We start from the raw sequence: 23,277 nt of genomic DNA, 5'->3' as shown, positions 1-23,277 counted from the left end.
AAAGTTCTATTAGTAGATGATCTCTTTTTAATGTGATTCATGACATTGTATTTAATTTTCTTGTCCATGTTATTTAATAATTATACATATTATATACCTAACAGATTGTAAATATATTTTTAAAAAATAACTTCAATTTAGAATGTCAATAAGTTGTTTATTAAAAATACCTAATAATAATAATACAAGTAAATGTATTATATTAAATCATCTTCACATCGAATAAATTCACCGATATCAGCTTGATTAAAACAAACTACGGATAGTGGATCTGTGTGTTTACATTCAGTAGTATTTTTTGCTGCGACACCAAAACCCTGAAATGAAATAAAATAGTTGAATTTATTATACTTGTGTTAAAAAAAATAAGCAACAAATACGAAATGACATGACATGCGAAAGTCATTCGCTAAATTCTAATAGAATTTGAACAAAATTCATATTTTTGAGGAATTTTCCCAATGGAATTTTGTTTTAATATTATTATCATGTAATAGTTTGGCTACATGGTAGTATCAACAAATTGTTTTATAAATCTGTATATATAACATAAGAATAGTGTAACTTAGATTATAATTATATTTACCAAAGGAACATCACTCATTGAGAATACTATAACTCCTTGGTATTGGGTAGTACTTTCTGTAATTCGCCCAAGACCAGACTTTAAAACATTATGACCATAAAGAAACTGTTGTTCAGCTGCAGGTTTTATCCACATTTTATGCTATAAGTATAAATCAGTATAATAAAAGCAATTCATATACTAATTTTATGAAATTCTATATAAAATTAATATTTTACCTGGGCATATGGAGCCAGATAATCTAAAGATGTTATATGTATTCTAAATTTTCCAGACTTGGTAAATTTTCCAAAGCATGTGCCTATACTAATTATGTTATCAGGATTCATCATGGATCCCATATTTAATACTTTTTCAGACACGTAATAAACTCGATCTTTCTTTTCACGAAAACAGTATTTTCCATCTGAACGATCAATTAATAATTTTATATTTGAGCCAATGCTAAATTTAAAACAAAATATATACAAACATTTTATATTTATTCTTGAACTCATTTATGTTTAAGCATATCCTATTCAAAGTTAATAATCTACTACGGAATTAATTAAATGTAATAGGTAATAAAAACTTAGTGCATGCTGCAAATAAATTAACTTACTATTTTGACAATTTTTCAAAAAATACTTTCATTCGGTCATCTGTCAATTGTTTCATTGTAAATTTGTTTTATATATATTTTTAACTTTAAATTAGTAACCTAACTTGTTACTAAACTACAAATAAGATCATAACTGAACAAATACGAATGATGGATAAAAGTGAATTATTTAACTTTAAACGTAAATCAATAACAATATTAAATGTGAATTATATTTTCTAAATCTTTTAATTCATGCTGTGTTGCCTATATCGATAAACAATTAAACTAAAATGTGTACTGTGTAGAGTGTAGACTATTTTATACAGTGTAACTGTTATCATAAATTATTGAATTTACCGCGTGTACGGTGCACATGTAATAATATAACCACAGAACGTTCTCTGATAAAATATTCATAAATCCATGGATACAACTACGAACTAAGAACAAAATAATATGGTAAATTCGGTAACTTCCATGGATTAAAAAATGATTGATTTTATTTTTATTTATTCATTTATTTATTGTAAAAGTAAATATTTACCATAATTAAAATAATTCATCACTTCTGTGGAAAACTTTAATATGACATATAATATATAAAATAAAATACAAAGATAAGATAGCTAGAATTGTTTGATTTTTAATTAATTGTTAATGTTAATTATATCTTATTTAAGTAGCTTATTAAACAATAAATATTTCATAGTTCATGTTATTACTCTGCATTTTAAAGAAAAATTTGAGATATTATTGTTATATTGTTATTTATTATATTACTAGGGTTTGAATTCAAAAGTCAAAACCACGAATTTAGTTATATCTTGAGTTATTTATCAGAGACCCATACTTTGTTTAAGTTGGTACCATTTTATAACCTCTATTTTTTGGCAACACTGACATAGCTGTTTCCCAGTCTTTGCATACTATAGAATTTGTACTCATTTACCAAATACCAAGTCTCTCAAAATCTGTCTTAGAGTCTTCGTCTAGGCACCTTATTTTCCACCTTTTTGCCAGCATCCAGATCACGTTTCGTGTCCAACAGACTTAAGTAAGTATAATTTTTAATAATTATAATGTTTTATTCCCCTTAATATTTTTTGGCATTAATACCTTTGGCCTTCTACCTTACTTTCTCGCCTGTGAAATCTGTCGACGCGACGAACTTAAATACCACGTGTGAAGGATCACCTAATTTTGGTTACATCTCTTTGTCAAAGTATATGCTCTACTTATCGGGATATATTTTTCGTCGATAGATCTACGGTACACGGTAGATTTGGCTGGGAACATAAATCTGATGCTGAATTTTAATAGCTTAATAATATTTTATTCGACATGTTTAATGTTTGTTTAAAATGTGTTCACAAACATTGAAATTTGACATTTCAAATTGATGGCCCCAGGACATGAATTGTACTATTCGGCTGTTGGTTTATAAGTCAGGCAGTACTTGGTAATTTTCCTTTTGCTATATATTTTGGCGGGTTCAATTAAAACGCATGAGAAACAAATAATTTAAGTTTTACATCTACAATTTAGTAGATACCATACTATGTTGTATGGTGTATTTAATCAATTGCACGTTCTGTCGAATGACATCCATTTCAATTATCATTGTATGGTCCCCCTTTTTGCTTTATTATATTTTTCAATATGTAAAGTTCATTAATAGTTTATGATGTTATTTTTCATAATTTAAATCAAATGTGTCCGTGATGATAAAATATCACCATCTTTCGGCTGAAAGTATATGATGATAACATTTTTTTATTCTGATGACACTATTCTTAAAAAGCAACAATTTAACATAACTACAAAAGTTCTGATAATAATTATAATTTTGAATACTATTAAATGATGAGATTATCTTTATTTACCATCTTTCGGGTCTGAATTCTGATGTTAACTTTTACTCTGATACTAGTATGTATAATTTGTAATTTTATGATGATTCACAATACTTTAATACCATCTTTCGGGTCTGAAACCTGATGCTAATGTGTTTACTGAGATTTATTGGTATATTTACCATTATAGTTAAAATAAATTGTCAAATTACAAGTTTTAAATATTTTTATGATGATTCACAATACTTTAATACCATCTTTCGGGTCTGAAACCTGATGCTAATGTGTTAACTGATAAATTATATTAAACAATATTGTTAAAAACTTTACTGTAACTTAACACCTATTTATTATTTTACCTTTCTAATATATTTTAATATACATGAGATAAATAGTATTTGTATAATTTGTTGTTTTTTTTTTTTTTTATGTTGAACTAAAATTATTTACCAAAAGTAGTTCTAAGGGTTATAAATATTTTGTATAATCCTTTTGGTACAAAAAAAAAAATAGAATATTCAGCAGATTTCTCTGATTGGTTATTTTTATATAAATATCACTGATCAGAAATTGGTAACTTACTGCAATAGTACATTAAACGGATGTCCGGGGACATTGCTTTATAGCAACAAGCCTTCAAGCCCATCTGTACATATAATTTAATTTATATTCTAATAATTATGATTGGTGTCATACACTTCATTATACTAAGTTAACAATTGAATTTTGCTAATGATGAATAATTTTAATACCATCTTTCGGCTGATAAAAATTGATGAATCTTATTTTCTGAAAGCAATTTTATGTTATGAGTTTTTTTATTCAATTTAATTAAGTTTTATATTATCTTACTTCTTCTTAAACCAAGTATATGTGTAAGCATTATATACTTTCTATAAATTGTTGTCATCCTTTGTGTTTCGCAGATTCATCTGATTGGCTATTTTTATATAAATATCACTGATCAGAAATTGGTAACTTACTGCAATAGTACATTAAACGGATGTCCGGGGACATTGCTTTATAGCAACAAGCCTTCAAGCCCATCTGTACATATAATTTAATTTTTATTCTAATAATTATGATTGGTGTCATACACTTCATTATACTAAGTTAACAATTGAATTTTGCTAATGATGAATAATTTTAATACCATCTTTCGGCTGATAAAAATTGATGAATCTTACTTTCTGAAAGCAATTTTAGGTTATGAGTTTTTTTATTCAATTTAATTAAGTTTTATATTATCTTACTTCTTAAACCAAGTATATGTGTAAGCATTATATACTTTCTATAAATTGTTGTCATCCTTTGTGTTTCGCAGATTCATCTGATTGACTATTTTAATATAAATATCACTGATCAGAAATTGGTAACTTACTGCAATAGTACATTAAACGGATGTCCGGGGACATTGCTTTATAGCAACAAGCCTTCAAGCCCATCTGTACATATAATTTAATTTATATTCTAATAATTATGATCGGTGTCGTACACTTCATAATACTAAATTAACAATTGAATTTTGCTAATGATGAATAATTTTAATACCATCTTTCGGCTGATAAAAATTGATGAATCTTATTTTCTGAAAGCAATTTTAGGTAATGAGTTTTTTTTTTAATTTAATTAAGTTTTGTATTGAACTACTTCATGAATTAAATATATGTGTAAGCATTATATACTTACTAAAAATTTTTGTCATCTTTCGTGTTATGCAGATTTATCTGATTGACTATTTTAATATAAATATCACTGATCAGAAATTGGTAACTTACTGCAATAGTACAATAATCGGATGTCCGGGGACATTGCTTTATAGCAACAAGCCTTCAAGCCCATCTGTACATTAATAATTTATATGATATTATAAAATTAAATATTTAATAAGTCTCATATAACCTTTATCAGTGATTAACGATAAATAATTTTAATACCATCATTCAGCTGATATTATATTGATGATCAATATTATCTGAATGCCAATAACAAATTATTATTAATTTATTATATATTATATTAACGTTTTTCTCAATGAAATTGATTTTTATTATTGTATTTTAGAATGCGTTACGTGGCTGCATACCTGTTAGCTTCCCTCAGTGGAAAAGAACCATCTAATGATGAAATCGAAAAAATTCTAAGTTCTGTCGGTATTGAATCTGACACAGCTAAAGCTGGTCTCGTTCTCAAAGAACTTAAAGGCAAAAATGTCGATGAAGTTATTGAAAGTGGTAAGTATATTATTGTTATGATAATTGAAAATGGATTGAAAACAAATTATAAGTTAATTAGTTACTAATTTTGATTTATTTTTAGTTATTTAAGACAACTTAATAACATAAATTGTTTTAATTTTATTCAATGTTAAAATGTAGTAGTATGCATTTTAGTGTGCTTAATCTGAATTATTTTTCCATGTCAAATGTCTTTAACCTGATTTAAAACAATAATTAAATATTTTTTTTCCAAATTTTTTATTTTAAAATATATTATAATCAATAATAACTTGCTTTATTGTTGTAAATAGGCAGATCTAAATTGGCCAGTGTTCCAACTGGTGCTGCTGTAGCAGCATCAGCCGGAGCTGGAGCGGCAGCACCAGCAGCTTCTGAAGAAAAAGGTGAGTTCATTTTTTATTTAGCTGTTTTATCATTTAGTTTTCACTTTTCTTAATTTTATTTTTATAGCTGACAAGAAAGAGGAAAAGAAAGAAGAATCCGATAATGAATCTGATGATGATATGGGTTTCGGACTATTCAACTAAGATGTAAGTGTTAAACCTGTTAAATTTTTATTGCCTTAGTTTTAAACTAAAGTAATGCAGGCTCCAGCGGGTTATTGTTTTATAACATAAACCTTCCTAAGGGTGTGCTAAATAAAATAAACATTTGATTTGAGATAGCCTATATAAATATATATATAAGCTGTATTAGGCAAATGTGTACATTTGTTAAAATACTTAAATAATAATAAACAATTTTAAGTACATTACATTTATGTTGTAATTTAATTTTTAATAAATATTAGATTTTCTTTTTATAGTAGATTAATGTTAGTTTCTTACTCATTAATAAAGTTCTGACAAGTGAATTGACATTTCAGTGTTTTATTTTAAACTATAATTATTCAGTACTTTCTACAAATAAAATATTAAACTTTGTGTGTTGAGCTTCTATGAAAAGTTATGCAGGCTTCAGCGGGTTATTGTTGTATTAATAACATAAACCTTCCTAAGGGTATGTAAAAGTAAATAAACATTTGATTTGAGATTGTCTTTATACACATATATATTGTTAATTTTAGGCAAATGTGAACATCAATATCACTTTTAATTGAGAAAATAATTATTATATTTGATGTGTTATTATTTTAAACTATATTTAAACATTTTTGATTTTTAGAATATATTTATTTCTGACCAACAGTAATTTTTATTATTATATGACACAATAATGTATTGTCTATATAGGGTACTTAAATGATTTTCTGAGTATTTAATCTTAATTCCAAAATAGTAAAATGCTTTTTGCATTTAACAATTAAGTGAATTCTTACATATTTTGTATTAATATTAAATTTTTATTTTTCAGATTCTTCTGGCTGTTTCTTTTATATTTCAAAAATTGATGGTTAAATAAAACAATTGTTTTAATTATGTGGTTTAGTTTTTTATTCCTTTAGTCAATACTTAGTTATAATTAACTATATATCCTATGGAAATTATTGGTCCAATTGATATAATAATGTAAAAAGATAAGCTTCTGAAGTTTAATACTAGGGTCGTCCCGCTAACATCTAAACTAAATAAATAATTAAAAACTGACTATTTTGTCTTTAAAATTAAATAATATACTAATAGGTGCTTATGTGTTCTAGTGGTATAAGTACCTTAAAATATATTACATGATCAACATTTATGATTTAATATAATAAACTTTATTGTTTATCACATATTAATTATCATAGTTTCATATGGTAAACATTATGTCTGTTTGTAGTGCATGCTAAATTGTTTATTGTTGGAATACCCATCAATGTTTCTTTTCCTTTACTTATCAAACTTTTAATCATCAAGAAAACACTGTGACAAAGACAAACTTTTAGCTATTTATTATTTTTTCTTACACAATCATGTTTTCAAATGAGTATAAAATTAATTCAACCAACTGTTGGTGAGATAAATTACGTATTACAAATACAGTTATTCTTGGTAAATAGTGAATATAAGCTTGGAATTGCACAGCAAAGCAGTTGCCTACTTGGTACTTATCCTTGATTATTTTAAAAATTGTTGACCAAGTTACTTTTTGGAATCTACAATCCCACTCAAAATTCTAGATCCAATCATATATTCTACCAAGACTATCTATGTCTAAACAAATAATTATCAATTGTGTATGCTCCACTCAATATTTAAAACTACATTAAGCCATTTAAGAATATTTACCTAAAAAAATAAACAATTATTGGTGTCCAAAAATATAAATTCTGTAACAATTTGGTTACACCCTTCAGAATTTTTGGGGAAATGTGTGTGCTTATAAACATTAATATTAACTTTAATACTTTATTTTTGCCTATAATATATAGGAATAATTATTCAAGTCAGTTGTAAACGCCATTTAAAATAATAATCTAATTGAAAAATATTAGCTATAAAACATTTTAATCTGTGTTAAGATTTATTTGATAATATTTTTTGTTTATACATAATACATTAAATATTCATATAATAGGTATTATTAAGTGTAGAAAGCTTTCATATTATGTTGAAGATTACTGTTTTGATAAATAAAAATGTAAGGGTGAGCCGACATCGTGATTTGAATTCACATTTTTCTTGTTGACTGTGGTTAACCGCATCCGACTGGTTACCGCCACAAAGTGTCCAAAACCATTAATAAACTATCAAAAACCTATAGAACCCAAATCAATTCATAATAATTACTCGATGGGCTCATTATATCATCCATTCTAGTATTACTATTTATAGAAATAAATTTTATGATATAAAATATAGTCCATGATAACCGGTAATACCTAAAGATTATTGAGAATTTTTAGACTGATCGAAATTTATAAATAATGTATGTTATGTTATAATGTTTGTTCTATGTTCTATTCTCAATAATTGATGTCGTTAGTGACTTGGTGTTGTTGAGAGACCATTCAATTATTAGTATTTACTAATACTATTTTATGGTGATCATTGAAAAAACCTGTACTGTTGCCCGTTGTTGATTTTAATTTTCGGACCTGGTATTCACTTTTCAGACATGCAGTACAATATTGCTTAATCCAATCTGTAACACCTACATTGTACGGTATGAAAGTATATCAGCCTGCATACTTGGTAGTTCAGACCGTTCAGAGTTCTTACTTTATATGATTAATTACAAATAATCATTATTTATACCTAGTAAAGCAAATAGTGTACCTATACCTACAATAATTTCCTAAAACTTTTTCGTTTCTATTTATTTATCAATCTACCTATATTGTCCATCTGTCGTCATCATCATTTTGGTTCTTCGAATTAGATAAGGTAAGTAACTACAAATTTTAATCATAATTATAGTAATTAATAAATTATTAAATGAAGGTTAAACTATACTTACCAATAATTATTCATATTGTATTATTAAAGCGACACCTTTTAGACGCTACATCAATTAAACATTATTGTAGTCCTAAACTTGTACAATTAATGTTATAATTATTATTAATTGCCTCAGTGGCGGATGTAGGGTTGAATTTTTGGAGGGACCTCCTAAAGAATTACTTCTAAACCTTCTAATATAATATATTCATTATAATGTTCTAGTTCACGTGTTCCTAAGAATATGGTAGAAATGGTTATAAAGGGAATGTCATTAATTTTATTATGGTCGGATAAGGAATCTTTTATGTTAATTAGGTACCTATAATACCTATACAAAATCTAATCGGCACTTATTTTTGAGTAAATAAAAAGAAACTGTTGGAGAGCTTAGGGCCCCTAGATTCACTATTGAATTGCCTAGATATTTAATGTGTTATGTATCCAATATAATGAATTAATTTACTGTAAAAAGACTATTGAAGAGGGATGTTAATCACCTCATTACTTATTATTTTTATTGTATCATATTATTACAATAAAAAATTAGTACATATTTAACAAAACTAATAACTTTTACAAGTTTAAACCGACATCATTCATAATCTGAAATAACTGATAGATTTTTACTAACTTTTAATCTAGTGTAAAATACATTCTTATTAGGTACTATCTATCTGGTTCAATAAACTACCTGGCAGCTGTGAGATTTTTTATTTACTTGGAGCAACTTAAATGAATTTATGCCATTACCAGTGGCAGATCCAGAGTTGAATTTTGGAGAGGGGCCTCCTAAAAAATTACTTCTGAGCCATATATACATAATACATTATAATGATGTTTATGTTTATTTTATCTGATTTTATTCCAATAATGGCAATAACATTCCCAACGGTTTCCAAATAAATATTATGTAATCAATTATAATTATTAAATTATCACATAATTTAAAATATTTGTTGTAAGTAAAAAGAATGTCGAAGAGGTCTGGGGGACCGAGGCCCTTAGCCCCCCTGGATCAGACACTGGTCATTACAATGCATGTTATGTGTAATGAACCAGACCGACACTATAAGTAGACATTATATTATTAAATAAATTTTGATTCATATTATGTTATAGAAGTAATACTTAAAAAAAAATATCTGAAATTCATATCCATGGAACCCAAATCGGAAATCGTCAGAGACAAAGTTATTGAAGAAGTTGATATATATTTATTTGATATGCCTGAAGAATATTCTCTAGGACATTGTGTGGCCAAAGATATGCGTATGAGTGCTGGTATCGCCATACATTTCAAGTTATTGAATAATAATTTTAATGATAAAAGAATATTATCTGTGATTAATATTTCTAATTTATATATTTATTAAATATGGTTTAGGAAAATGTTTGGAAGAGTTGGTGAATTGATGGACCAAAGACCTGATGTTGGTACAGTAGCGTATTTACAACAAAATGATCGATTTATTTACTATTTAATTACAAAAGAACGTAGCAATAGTAAACCAACATATCATACTATAACAGCAGCCATTACAAAATTACGTGATGTTATTGTAAAACATGGTGTCAAAAAATTAGCCATCCCTCGTATTGGTTGTGGTCTAGACAAATTAGATTGGTCAAGAGTAAGAGGCATTATTGAAAATTTATTTCAAAACACAGAATGTGCAATCAAAGTTTGTCATTTTACACATGTAATTTTATATTATTAAGCCATAATATACAATTCTATGAAATAATTACTTATGTATTTATGTTTTACAGAATAAGTTAAGAGAGTCAGAATCACTCCGAGTTGAACATCCAAGTACTATAAAAATTAATAAAAATATCAAAGACATAGAAAAGCGAGAATTTGAAAAACTGAATATTATATTATATTCTCGGACAACTGCTTTACCAGTGTATTGGGATCATAATTTTCAATCTGTCAATGAAAAATACTGCTTTAAGTCACAATACTATAAAGACTATAAGGAGCATCTTAAAGTTGGCCAATGTTTATATTACAACACAATAGAAGCTCGTATATTTGTTATAATTACAAACAAAAATAAAACAGATCATTTTTCATATCAAAATTTGGAAAAGGGACTTACAAAAATAAAAATGTTGATTGAGAAGGATCAGTGGCACCCAACATTCATAATACACACATTGAATAATCATTTATTTGAAAGTCTCATTAATCAAAAAATTTTATCTCTAATTAGTTCAGCATTTTTAAATTTGACTCCATGTGTAATTTATGAAATAGGAAGTAGTAATTCTTAAAAATTTAAATTAACAAAATATACTTTTGTTGAATTTGAAGTTGATGAGTCATGCAAAACATAAATGAAGAATGTATGGTTGTTTTGTATTAATTATTACATTTATTTTATTTATATTGATAATTTTAATTTGAAAATTTAAAGTAAAATATAAAAACTAAAGACAAAAGATACAGTTTTTTATTTTATTTACGCTTAGTTTGGCCAGACGTAGCTCGTAAAACTGCACCTGGACTAGGGTATGGTCGCATTTGAAATAATGGTCCGGAGGCAGTTGTGTCTACCCCAGATTTCGCTTCAACAGTTAGTCCATCACTCCAAGAACCCCTATAAATAAATATTTGATATGTATACATCATGTATATAAAAGTATATATTATATAATATATATTTTATAAATGTAAAATAGTTCATAAAAACTATACTTATTAATCTAATAATTAACTCACGAAATTACTAATAGCATTTAACACATAAACAATTTTTACTTTATTGATGTTGAATATTACCTGGAAATATCTGAATAAGCAGCTGGATCCATTGGATCGAGATCATTATGTTTTATTATTCTTCTTGGAGGGTCTTTACGTTTTGGTTCACGATCATATCTCACTTCTTTAGCACGGATTTCTTGAACAGGTGGTGGCATAGGATTTTTTTTTCTTTTTTGCCGTTCATCTTCACTATCATCACTACTACTCTATAATTAAATCAAGTAATATTTAAAAAACCTAATACTATATATTTACAAAAGTAAAAGCTAAACTAATCGAATATTTTCTGAAATAGTTACTTGTTTAATGTATTAAATTTATTATATAGATATAGTAATGTAATAATGATGTCAAAGACTACAATAGATATAATCATTGAATTACTTACCTCTGAGTCTGAAGTCTTTTTATCCATATTTTGCATTATAGCATGACGTTCAAACCGAAATTGTGCAACAGAATCAGTAACAATTGAACGAGGATGACTAGGAGGTAACCAACAAACTGAATCATTTACTACATCCCAGTAATAAAATCTGCCACTAAAGAAAAATAGACAAAATAATTAATATTATTAATTTAATAAAACTGTACTAAGAAAAAAAGTTATTTTTATTTTTATAGAAAATCAAAAATTTTAAAAACTAAATTTATCTTTTTATGTTCAATTTGTAATTAGAAATATAATATTATCTTATATATTAAGAATTGAATAATACAAAATTATGATGTTCTTAATTGAGTGTAAATTATAAATTTAACTATAACAGATCAAAACAAAAAATCAGTATTATATAAATATATTAATTCAACATCATTTGCTATTTTGATTAGAAACATAAAATTTTAAATGGGCAAGTGTAGTATTAATAATAATGGTAATAAATACCCAGTAAATTTTAAATGCTCTAGATTAGCAAAAAAAAAAAAATAGATAGACAAAAATTAAAAATTGATGCTCAGGACAAAAATAAATCGAGAGACAAGTGTACTTACATTTTAATTTTATTTGTTAAAATTATTTATTTAAAAATAACTATTATACCAACACAAATTTTTATTTAAATTAAATGTTTTGTATGATATATTTTTAATTCTTATAATACATTGGTTTTCTAACTGCATACAAGGGAGCCTAATTGCCTAATTTAAAATCTGTAAGCAGGCATTTAACACGGCCGTATTTAAGGCTGTGGTGGCGTGGTATAGTAAAATCACTAAATTTGTAAACAATCTTTCATTACTATTTGACTAATTTAAGGGAATTAAATATGCTCAATAATTCTTGTGGTATAAAAATATAAATGTATATTGAAAAAAAAAGTTAATGTTTTTATATTCATTAATTTTTAGTAAAATATGTCTCGAAGTTTTACTAGGTTGCCTACATTTTCAACTCCTGGAATCAATGGATCTTAAAGCGTTTTGATAGTAAAAAGTAAATCAAGTAAATATTTCTTACGTTCCAGGATCATAAACTTCATGCCAATTTTTAGGTAAAGGAAACTTTTCTAACATAGCATTTCTAGATTTTAAATATCCATTTCTTGGTCGTTTTATACCATTTTTCCATCGCTGTTCACAAAACTTAGTGCATTCATGATATACATTTGACTTGTTTGGACAACCATGATGACCCTATCACATAAAATAAGACGCACACATGTAATTATTTTGTTATTTTAACTATAAAATCACCTAAACTAACTTTAAATTTATCCAAGACTTTAGGATCTGGTTTATCATTTTCTTCATCACTATCTTGCGAATCTGAACCCGAGTGGTCATTTGTTTCATCAATATCATCATAACATTCTGCAATTACTTCTTCTTCAACTTCTTTTGTATTATTCTTAGCTAAAGTAAGATACAAATATTAATAACAAAGTTCATATGAAGTACTTAGGTATACAATAATATTTTGTTGTGTCATAAAATATAGTGTTTAAATAAAATTTTGAAATTAAAATGAAATAAGTTCAATAATATTCATCAACACATTTTTTTTTAAGAGGAAACAATAAATATATAGTTGAATTATCAATACTTTACCTATGAAAACCAAGAAACACTAATACTATTTTGATAAGAAACTAAAATTTGGTCTTGATCAATTTTTATAACCTTTCTTAAAATAATATATTTATTAATATATTAATTCATATATTATATTCATAGTTAACTAAACTAAGTTCTCTTTTGTCATTTTCCCGTTCCAATCTCATACCCGTATCAACCAACAACATAATCATTCCTCATTTAACAGAAGATAAGTATCTAAGCTTTACACTAGACAGATGCTTAACTTTGTCTTTTTATCTTAAAGACGAACAAACGAATCTCAATTCCAAACTTCATCTATAAAGGCTAATTATTCATTCTAACTTAACTGTACCAATCAAACTTATTTTTTATAAAACTTGTTCAATCACTATGGGAATATGATAATGTTAATTGGGGCTCAGCTAAGGATTCAAATAAAAAAACTATACAAGGCCTCCAAAATATCTGTCAATGTACAATCATTGGCACACTATGGTTTATCTCAAATTAATCCTTAAATTAATTTCAATCAACAAAACTTCTGTTCTTTTCTTAAACGCTTCCATACCAACTATACTAAAATGCAAGATAATGCCAACCAACTGATCAAACTCATACTCTTCGGAAACCTGACCAGACATCTCAAAAGAAATTGGTGTTGAGACTTGAAGCTAAGCATTTAAAATATTAAAAAGAGTCACAAATGTGTGATTTGTTTTTCATATGAAAAAAGTTTAAAAAACTCATCTAACTGTCATGTAAAATATGTATATTACTTATTGTGCAGATGAATAGATTGTATAGATTGTAATTCTTCAAAATAAAGCAAAAAACAAAAAAAAGATTTGTATAATATAATAATATATTATTTGCACACAGTTTACCTTCGTTTTCAGTGAGTATTCCTCGGGTTGCCAACTTTTTAGCCAAAGCAGGAGGCAAAGGCATTGTGTTTAGTTTAAATGTATATTATTAAACAATTTAATAATAAAAAAATAAAAATATGATTTTTAAAACACCATTTTTCGAACTTGATATTTAAATTTCTTTAGTAATTTCCTGACTTATGATTAATTATTAATATTTAAATTAAATTATGAGTGTTGAATATCACATTAAATTTAGTTATGATCACGGACAAGATATCGTAGTCCGTGTTATCAACAAACAGAAACAAAAATTATATCAAATATGTGATAATATTCGTTGTAGTGTGATAAAACGGTGGAAGAGCTGATAACCTTGAAATTAAAATTGCACAATTTTTTTTTTTTAATTACAAATTTTTAAAAATCTAAAAAAAAAGTCCAAACCACGTAAAATTGTACAGTTTTAATTTGCATCAATTTTTTTGTTTTTAATAAATTACAATTGTATTTGTGTAAATTTTTTTTCAATAGCTATTGGCGGCACGTTTGTCTCCCTGCACCGAAGCGACTATGTGCCGCCCGATACACCCCCACCAGACCACCACCCGGCACAAAACTGTTTGTCATCCGACGAGTAGAACGTTCTAGAATATTCCCTCAATCGATTCACGTTTGCCGGCTATCCGAATCGCGTGTGCTGTGCTAAGCATTCAGTCAGTGTACTTGGTTATCAATTCAATCTTCTTTCGACCGCGTTCCAACTACCGCGCTTTAGTGCTAAAGCCGATCATTTTTTTATTTCTCATTCACGGCGCGCGCACACATACCGATCATCACATCCACGTGATAATTCCTTACCGTAAGATTTCCACAATCCAATGGCTGCAATGTCCGTAATAGGTATAGACTTCGGTAATGAATCGTGTTATGTGGCCGTGGCCCGGGCTGGCGGCATCGAAACGATCGCCAATGATTACAGCCTGCGGGCCACGCCATCATGCGTGGCGTTCAGTCCCAGGAACCGCATAATCGGTGTGGCCGCAAAGAATCAAATGGTCACCAACATGAAGAACACCGTTCACGGCTTCAAGCGATTGCTGGGCCGGTCCATGGACGACCCATTCGTCCAACAGGAGCTCAAGCACCTGCAGTTCGGCGTGGTTAAATGTGACAACAACAAGATCGGCATTAACGTTAACTACCTAAATGAACAGCAAACATTCAGCGTGGAGCAGATCACTGGCATGTTGCTGACTAAACTCAAAGAGATATCTGAGTCATCGCTTAAGACAAAGGTAAACGATTGTGTCATTTCAGTTCCTTCTTATTTCACCAACGCCGAGCGCAAGGCACTGCTTGACTCTGCATCTATTGCTGGACTCAACGTCCTACGTCTGTTTAACGAAACCTCTGCCACAGCGCTGTCCTATGGTATCTACAAACAGGACCTTCCTAATCCTGAAGAAAAGCCACGCAATGTTGTGTTTGTTGACTGTGGGTACACTTCCCTCCAAGTTTTTATCTGTGCATTCAACAAAGGCAAGCTGAAGATGTTAGCCACTACGTTTGACTCGCAATTGGGTGGTAGAGAATTTGATTTCATTTTAGCTGAACATTTCAGTAAAGACTTCAAGTCCCGCTATAATATTGATCCAAGAACTAATGCCAGGGCGTTTTTGAGATTGTTAACAGAAGTTGAAAAGATAAAGAAACAGATGTCTGCTAATTCTACCAAGTTGCCAATGAACATTGAGTGTTTCATGGATGACAAAGATGTGCACGCAGATATTAAAAGATCAGAATTTGAAGAACTAGCCATGTATTTATTCAATAGAGTTGAGATTACATTAGAACAATGCCTTAAGGATTCCAAGCTGAGCAAAGATGACATTTATTCTGTTGAGATTGTTGGCGGATCCAGTCGTATTCCATACATTAAGAACTTAATAGAAAAAATCTTTGGCAAAACACCTAGTACTACTTTGAATCAAGATGAGGCTGTGGCACGAGGATGTGCTTTACAATGTGCAATGCTATCACCAGCTGTACGAGTAAGAGATTTTAGTGTTACTGATATTCAAAGTTTTCCTATTGAACTTAAATGGGATCCAGCTGACAACTCTGATGATGGCTGTGCTGAAGTTTTCCCAAAAAATCATGCTGTTCCGTTTTCAAAAATGTTGTCATTCTATAGATTAGCTCCATTTACTGTAAAAGCTCATTACTCGGGTACTATTCCTTATGCAGATAATTATATTGGTCAATTCACGGTTCGCGATGTCAAACCTACAGCTGACGGGGCCAGTCAAAAAGTCAAAGTTAAAGCAAGAATTAATTTACATGGTATATTCAGCATAAGTAGTGCTACACTTTTAGAGAAGGCTGAATTACTAGAAGAAGTTCCACCTTCTGAACCTATGGAAGCAAATGAAAACGAGCCCCAACCAACTGAACCCGAAGAGAAGAAAGAAGAAAAGAAAAAGTCTGTTACAAAAACAATTGATTTACGTATTGAATCTTTGACTCATGGTTATTCGACCATGGATTTAAATAACTATATTGAGCAAGAAGGTAAAATGGTTGCATCCGATCGTCAGGAAAAAGAAAGAATTGATGTTCGTAACAGCCTTGAAGAATACATTTATGACATGAGAAGTAGAATTTCTAGTGAAGAGGATTTAGCTTCCTATATAGTTGATGCTGACAAACAAAAAATTGTTAAACAATTGGAAGAACTGGAAGCTTGGTTATATGAAGAAGGCGAAGAATGTATTAAAAATATTTACACAGAGAAATTGGATTTGTTAAAAATGGTTGGTGAACCCATCAAGAGACGTAAAGTGGAGTACACAACTTTCCCATCTGTTAAAGATCAAGCTGTACAATTAATTTCAAAAGCTGAAAGAGATATTGATGCATTTCACAAAGGAAGTGAGCAGTTCAACCACTTGGACAGCGCTGAAGTAGAAAAGTTAACTGAAACCCTTAATAATGCCAAAAGTTGGTTAGAAGAAAAGACAGCCAAAGTAACTGCATCTCCTTTATATAAAGACATTCCGATCAAGTTAGATGAATTTGTTAGAGAGAAACATAGTATAGAAGAGAGTATAAACAAAGTTTTATATAAACCAAAGCCTGCACCTAAAGTGGAACCTCCACCACCTAAGGAAGAAGAGAAAAAAGAACCAGAACCAATGGAAACTGAACAGCCAGTCGAAAATGGTAAAGACGCTTGAAAATGTTACTTTTACCACTTTTTTTCTATTGTTTAATATATTTAATTTTTTTATTTCAAAAATATGCCACCTTTATATTTATATGTTTGTATTCACAAATATGAAATCATTTTGTAAGTAACATAATGTATTACAGTTGAATAGATTGAAAAAACAAATTTACTAGAACAATATAGGAATATTATATTTCATTATTTTTCCTGCTCCTGTGTTAACTATTAATTAACTAACTATGATTAAATAAAATAAAATATTGTTCATCACGTTTAATGATAATTTATAAACTGTATTAATCTGTCTAATATCACCAATGTTCACAGCTGATGTACTTTAGTTGAAATTAATACATTAATCATTGAAGTATTTTTAAATCTTTTAAGTATTTTATTAACTGTGTCCCATTTTACTGAATTTATAATTAAATGTAATAATTTACAATCTGGTTGTTAATGTAATTTTAATGTTAGTCGGTTAGTTTTTATTCTCTTATATAAGAATGTCATTTTTACCAAATTCACAAATCCTATTTTTGTAATGGCGACTTAAAAAATCATGTTCTGTTAAAACCTTATGAAATAAAAAATTATACTTTATGTAGATTTTAAAAATCTAGGTAAGTATTAAATTGTTTTAAACCATTCTATAATAGGTAATAACTATTAGTGTAACCGAATTGTGGATTATACCATTTAAACTAATGTATAATGGGTACCGCTAGACATAAAGCAATTAGTTAACAGTGCGGTGATTAAGCGAGAATAATATTGCAATTTTGTGCTCAAGATCTGTCAATAGTTTGATTTATTTAAAACATTATGATAAAACTACAATAATTATCTATTTAAATCTATAACCTAGGTAGGTACTTTATCCCACAAATTATTACGGTTTATCATCCAACGCCTTATATTTTTTACCGCCTGTAAAATGTTTAAAGTCCAATTTTAATATACCTAACCTAATATTCGCCTATAATGGCGAACTTCAATAAATAAAAAAGATAAAGTAAAAGTCAATCGAGATTAATGTGTTTTTTTGAAGTAATGATTTTTTTTTTTACCGTCAATTGAATTAATCTGCAATGTATATATACTTGTAAAAAAAGCTATTTTATTTTTCATATTATGTAATTCAATTGCTAACTATTCCGCCATAAGCTTAGCTTAAAAGAGTACCTAAATATCATATTTATTTATATGCATTAATTATTGTATATAAATGTAAAGAAAAATGTTTAATAAATAAGTTGGCATATATAAGAATATGGTCGGTAAATGGGTCTAATAAATTGTAGTTTTAATAGGAATTAAAAAATATAATATGGTCAATATAGGAAAATAAATTATATTTTAATAATAATATGTTACTATGGACTAGTCATCGCCAATCGGTAGAATGCGGACCACGTATTATAAAATTAGCAGATTGAAGTCGTGGGCGGGCGTTAATATTAGATGCATGACGACTGACTACTTAGCACAAAAAAATTTATAACATTCCCACAATCCGATCTTCCTACTACCCGGCGTAATATTCTAACGGGTATCGTACAAACGAAACAAAAAATTCGTCAGTATACCCACACATAGAATTACTTCAAAAGTGCTATTAGTTTTAAGTTGAAAGTCTAGCATTTATATAATGTAGTTGTTCTAAAATATCAAATTAGTTTTAAATTTAACACATTATATTAGTAAATTCCTATTAAATAAATATAAAATAAATTAATCCTTTTTTTTTTGTAATGTTTTACAACCAAATTAAATTATAGACTATAGTCAATAAATCCTTATAAATTATAATAGCTATTATGTAGTAAATCATTGGTTACAATTACTATTAGTTACCTAATACGTATGTTTATAAAATTGTAGTATGAATTAAAAATTAATATGTTTTTTAACAATATTACTTTTTTGTAATATTAAATATAATTAAGAACAAATAAAACAACAGTTGTTCATAAAATTAAGTTGGGGTCAAGAGGTTTCAAAATACAATACGTGAGTAAATGTATATGCAAAACGACTAGATAAAAACAAACAAAAAAAATACAACAGAAGTCAAAAAAATTATTTTTATAATGATTTTAAATTTTAAAGATTTTATGATAAGATACAGGAAAATTTCAATACTAGACAAACAATTAGAAAGCTAGAAACAGATAGCCCCCTATAATAAAATTAATTTTAAAAAAGGTAAATAAAATACAAATATACAAGTTATAATAGCTGATTTAATTATGTTAACAAGAAAAAGTTTAATTAATTTAAATATTATATAAATGCAATTCTTTTCTAATAAAATATTGATTTAATTTTTAATAATTTTTTTCAGCAAAAATGTAATTAAATAAAGAATTTAAGTACATTATTCATATTATATTTACAAATTTTGATATTACAATTAAATACTATAATAATTGTAATAAACTTTATAAATTAATTTTCATCTAATATATGAATGTATCAAATTATTTCAATTTTGTCTTGTAAGTCATAGCTAGATTATATAATAATATATTTAATATTACCTTCAAATCGAAGTCTTAAATCTCATTATAAGTATTTAATTTTAATAAAATATTACTATAAAAATTAAATGAACACCTCATGAGTATAGTAATATGTACCATATTAGATTTATAATATTTTTAACATTCAACATTTTTTCCTATTAATATAATGCAGCTTTAAAACAATTAAAATACATGTCTATTTCATTTATACATAATGAAATGTTTCATAGTAATTATTATTATGTTTGAAAAATACTAAATTGAATAGTATTGAAATTACTTTTTTTAATTTATTGATTTTCCATGTTTAAAAATTAATATTCAATTATTTAACTCATTGTCATTTAATACTTAGCACTTATAAATATTTGTTAGCAAATTAAAAATGTGTATTGACTTTTACTAAGTAATTAAGTTTGGCTTTTATAAGAATTCTTAATTTTTTTTAATTATCGAATTAGGAAGGAAACAGGAAACAATAAAATGATGAAATGTAACTACAATTCAATAAATTAACATTAGTGACTTGGTTGTTTATATTTCAAAATCTGATTCAACCCATAGTTCATACTTTAACAACTTTTTAAAAAGTAAAAACAATGTTTATTTTCCCTTAATATAAATACCATAATCTTTTTAATCATAGTGTAAATAATCTGAAGACTGATAGATTGTTTAATTACATTAAAACAGTTTACAAGTAATTATCATTTTCCTAGGGTTTAATTATTAAAAAGAGAATTTGAAAATTGTTTAGCCACTAAGAAAAAAAAATATATTAAAAGAAATGTTCTGCTCATATGACGTTTGGTCGTTAGTGAGCATTATTTGTCCAAAGCAGTGTTTGTCTTTATAGCAATCACACATTCTTCGCCACAGGATTTCAATACAGTACACTGAAATCATAAATGTATATTGTAATTATAGATTTTATTATGTATGATTGGAAAATGACTAATAATAAATTAATCTTGTAAATAATAAATAGAATACATTTTACACATATGCAAAAAAGTTTTCTACGTACCAAAAGCTCTTTTCCAGCATCATATTCATTTTTCAATTGTTGACCAATTTCAGCTTCAGGAATCTTCAAGTCTTCACGCAAATCACCATTGTCAGACATCAAACATAAATAGCCATCATCTGATATGTCGGTCAACTAATTAGAACACAATACATATACTTTAATACATAATTTAACTTTTTACAATGAACATAAATAATAATATTGTTGAAATATATAAATTTTGGACATAAAAACTAAATAAAATGGAGTATAATAATTTAGTGTCAAATGTTTAATAATTTAATTAAATAAATATGTCATATTAATTTTCACTTTATTTGAAAAATATGCAAATTTTATAATAAAAAAAAATTCTTAAAATACCTATCAGTGATACATAACATTTCAAATACATTGGATGTTTTAATACATGATTTTACAAATAATTCATATCACGTGCATAAGAATTTAATATAATTAATTTAGATTTCAGTTGTCCTCAAAGTTACTGAATTGATAATTTAGCATTCCCCAATACAACATAATCAATCACAAATAAAATACAATATTTTCAATTCATTGCAATTGTAAAATTAATTAATGCATTCCCTACATATTAAACTAAACGTTGCAGAATCTAAAAATTAGAAAACTGCACATTATTAAGATGTTTAATGTTTTCAAAATATTCCAATATTTTTAACCATATCATCCAAATACACAAATAAATTTAAAACTTACAATTATAATTCTTTCATCATACATAGACACAAGGGGTTACCATTTGTATGGAAAAATTAAGTCATAGGTACATTAATTACCTGATAATCTTCACGTTTAACAAATGGAACATCCATGTTGTGAGTTGACGGGCATATATCTTCATATTTCTTACCAGAAAATATATCTAGGCCAACTAAATGGACTTTAGCGTGACCATGCTTACCAGTCTTGGATGTGGACATATCCACAATTTTGCATGGACGAGCCTTTAAAACAATTTAATTCATATAAATATATGTTAAATAAGCATTATGTACAAATAAAAATAATAGATGAACAAGCTAGAATCTTTTAATAATTACATTATATTATAAGAAAACATGGTTCATGGAATTGTAATATGTATGATAACTTATATATAGTATATATGTTAATATATAACATATTAAGTTATTAAAATTGAAACTAAAAGAAAATAAAATAATGAAGAGAAAGTATATATGCAAATATTGATTTTGCTAATAAACATATTAAATTTCCAAAATTTGAATTTAAATTATTAAATAAAGAGCTTTTAAAAGAATTTAAGGAATAGATTGTTCACCTAATAAGTAATAAAATAGTTAATAATAAATAGATTAAGCTGTATTAAGCATTACTTTTAACATAACGAAACCATTCTTTCGTAAAGCTGAACATTGCATGGGGTATGTGGTCGAAGCACCAGAGTCTCCGGTATCAAAGTGAGTATCTTCGATGTCGGCCATTATTTAAAATAGAACTACAAAACACAAAGAAATCTAAATTACAAAGAGTGAAATTCGTTTGAAAAATGATTCAATCGCGAACTGCAGTCAGCAGTATGCCAGTATTGATGACATCCTGTTAACAGAATTTAACCTAAAAAACCTCGTGAGTTGATTTGTATAGCTAAACAATCAATTTAGATGAATAAACATGTAAAATATAAATACGTTTTACTTACTTTGTTAACAGAACGAATAACAAAATTAACTATACTACTTAAAAATATAAGTTAAAAAAGGAGATATAGAAAAGCTTAGGATTCTTTTTTAATTCAAAAAAAGTACTGAGCCTTTAGTTTGGGCGACACAACAGCAACAAAAAAGAGACAGACGATAAGTCGGCGATATTTTGGTGTGATTACCACCACCTAAAGATCAACGATGTGTAGTCATGGAATACAAAATACACATTCCCGCCAAATAGTGTTCAAATAATTCTAACAATATCATGTCATAAAATTGTTATTTATTTTTTTTTAATTTAATAACATAACATATTAAAACACCAATTACTATCGTAGCCACGTTATTTAAAAAAAAAAACTAGTTCTTAAAATCGGTTATAATTTAAATCTCAGATTTTTATTTCCGGTTGTTGGTACACATGAATAATATTTGTTAATTTAAGACGTAAAATAAATTAATAATTTACAATTTTTTGTGATTTTGTCGA

At 27.2% G+C, this 23,277-nt stretch overlaps 6 protein-coding genes across 9 annotated transcripts; 3 read left to right on the top strand and 3 right to left on the bottom strand.

Moving 5' to 3' along the window:
• Positions 1–142: 142 nt before the first annotated feature.
• LOC113549250 (60S ribosome subunit biogenesis protein NIP7 homolog) lies at positions 143–1,615 on the bottom strand. The gene is made up of 4 exons (XM_026950459.1): positions 1,188–1,615; positions 805–1,030; positions 587–727; positions 143–317 (listed from the first exon to the last, which is right to left on the bottom strand). Exons 1-4 carry the CDS (start codon positions 1,241–1,243, stop codon positions 198–200), a joined length of 543 nt encoding a protein of 180 aa, XP_026806260.1. The 5' UTR covers positions 1,244–1,615; the 3' UTR covers positions 143–197.
• Positions 1,616–2,063: 448 nt separating this feature from the next.
• Positions 2,064–6,678, top strand: LOC113549251 (60S acidic ribosomal protein P2-like). Its single transcript, XM_026950460.1, has 5 exons — positions 2,064–2,223; positions 5,087–5,256; positions 5,553–5,645; positions 5,713–5,792; positions 6,616–6,678. The coding sequence occupies exons 2-4, from the start codon at positions 5,088–5,090 to the stop codon at positions 5,787–5,789; spliced, it is 339 nt and encodes a 112-aa protein (XP_026806261.1). The 5' UTR covers positions 2,064–2,223; position 5,087; the 3' UTR covers positions 5,790–5,792; positions 6,616–6,678.
• Positions 6,679–7,841: 1,163 nt separating this feature from the next.
• Positions 7,842–11,048, top strand: LOC113555981. Of its 4 annotated transcripts, XM_026960666.1 has the most exons (5): positions 7,842–8,227; positions 8,300–8,570; positions 9,747–9,927; positions 10,012–10,327; positions 10,398–11,048. In XM_026960666.1, the coding sequence occupies exons 3-5, from the start codon at positions 9,785–9,787 to the stop codon at positions 10,905–10,907; spliced, it is 969 nt and encodes a 322-aa protein (XP_026816467.1). In that variant the 5' UTR covers positions 7,842–8,227; positions 8,300–8,570; positions 9,747–9,784; the 3' UTR covers positions 10,908–11,048. The 4 variants fall into 4 exon arrangements, with proteins under 4 accessions (XP_026816467.1, XP_026816450.1, XP_026816457.1 ...); XM_026960649.1 differs by having other exon boundaries at positions 7,842–8,570; XM_026960656.1 differs by having other exon boundaries at positions 7,842–8,570; positions 9,291–9,927.
• Positions 10,989–14,527, bottom strand: LOC113549663 (polyglutamine-binding protein 1). Its single transcript, XM_026951064.1, has 6 exons — positions 14,328–14,527; positions 13,109–13,257; positions 12,863–13,038; positions 11,789–11,942; positions 11,416–11,606; positions 10,989–11,233 (listed from the first exon to the last, which is right to left on the bottom strand). The coding sequence occupies exons 1-6, from the start codon at positions 14,389–14,391 to the stop codon at positions 11,092–11,094; spliced, it is 876 nt and encodes a 291-aa protein (XP_026806865.1). The 5' UTR covers positions 14,392–14,527; the 3' UTR covers positions 10,989–11,091.
• Positions 14,528–14,926: 399 nt separating this feature from the next.
• LOC113547992 (heat shock 70 kDa protein 4) lies at positions 14,927–17,981 on the top strand. Its single transcript, XM_026948609.1, has one exon. The coding sequence runs from the start codon at positions 15,191–15,193 to the stop codon at positions 17,546–17,548; it is 2,358 nt and encodes a 785-aa protein (XP_026804410.1). The 5' UTR covers positions 14,927–15,190; the 3' UTR covers positions 17,549–17,981.
• A 2,597-nt stretch (positions 17,982–20,578) lies between these two features.
• On the bottom strand, positions 20,579–22,941 carry LOC113560743 (eukaryotic translation initiation factor 5A). The gene is made up of 5 exons (XM_026966798.1): positions 22,784–22,941; positions 22,458–22,579; positions 21,897–22,064; positions 21,094–21,228; positions 20,579–20,962 (listed from the first exon to the last, which is right to left on the bottom strand). Exons 2-5 carry the CDS (start codon positions 22,563–22,565, stop codon positions 20,891–20,893), a joined length of 483 nt encoding a protein of 160 aa, XP_026822599.1. The 5' UTR covers positions 22,566–22,579; positions 22,784–22,941; the 3' UTR covers positions 20,579–20,890.
• Positions 22,942–23,277: the final 336 nt, after the last annotated feature.

This window comes from Rhopalosiphum maidis, chromosome 4 (assembly GCF_003676215.2).
Source record: "Rhopalosiphum maidis isolate BTI-1 chromosome 4, ASM367621v3, whole genome shotgun sequence".
NCBI lineage: Eukaryota > Metazoa > Arthropoda > Insecta > Hemiptera > Aphididae > Rhopalosiphum > Rhopalosiphum maidis.
This window is presented reverse-complemented; position numbering and strand designations above follow the sequence as displayed.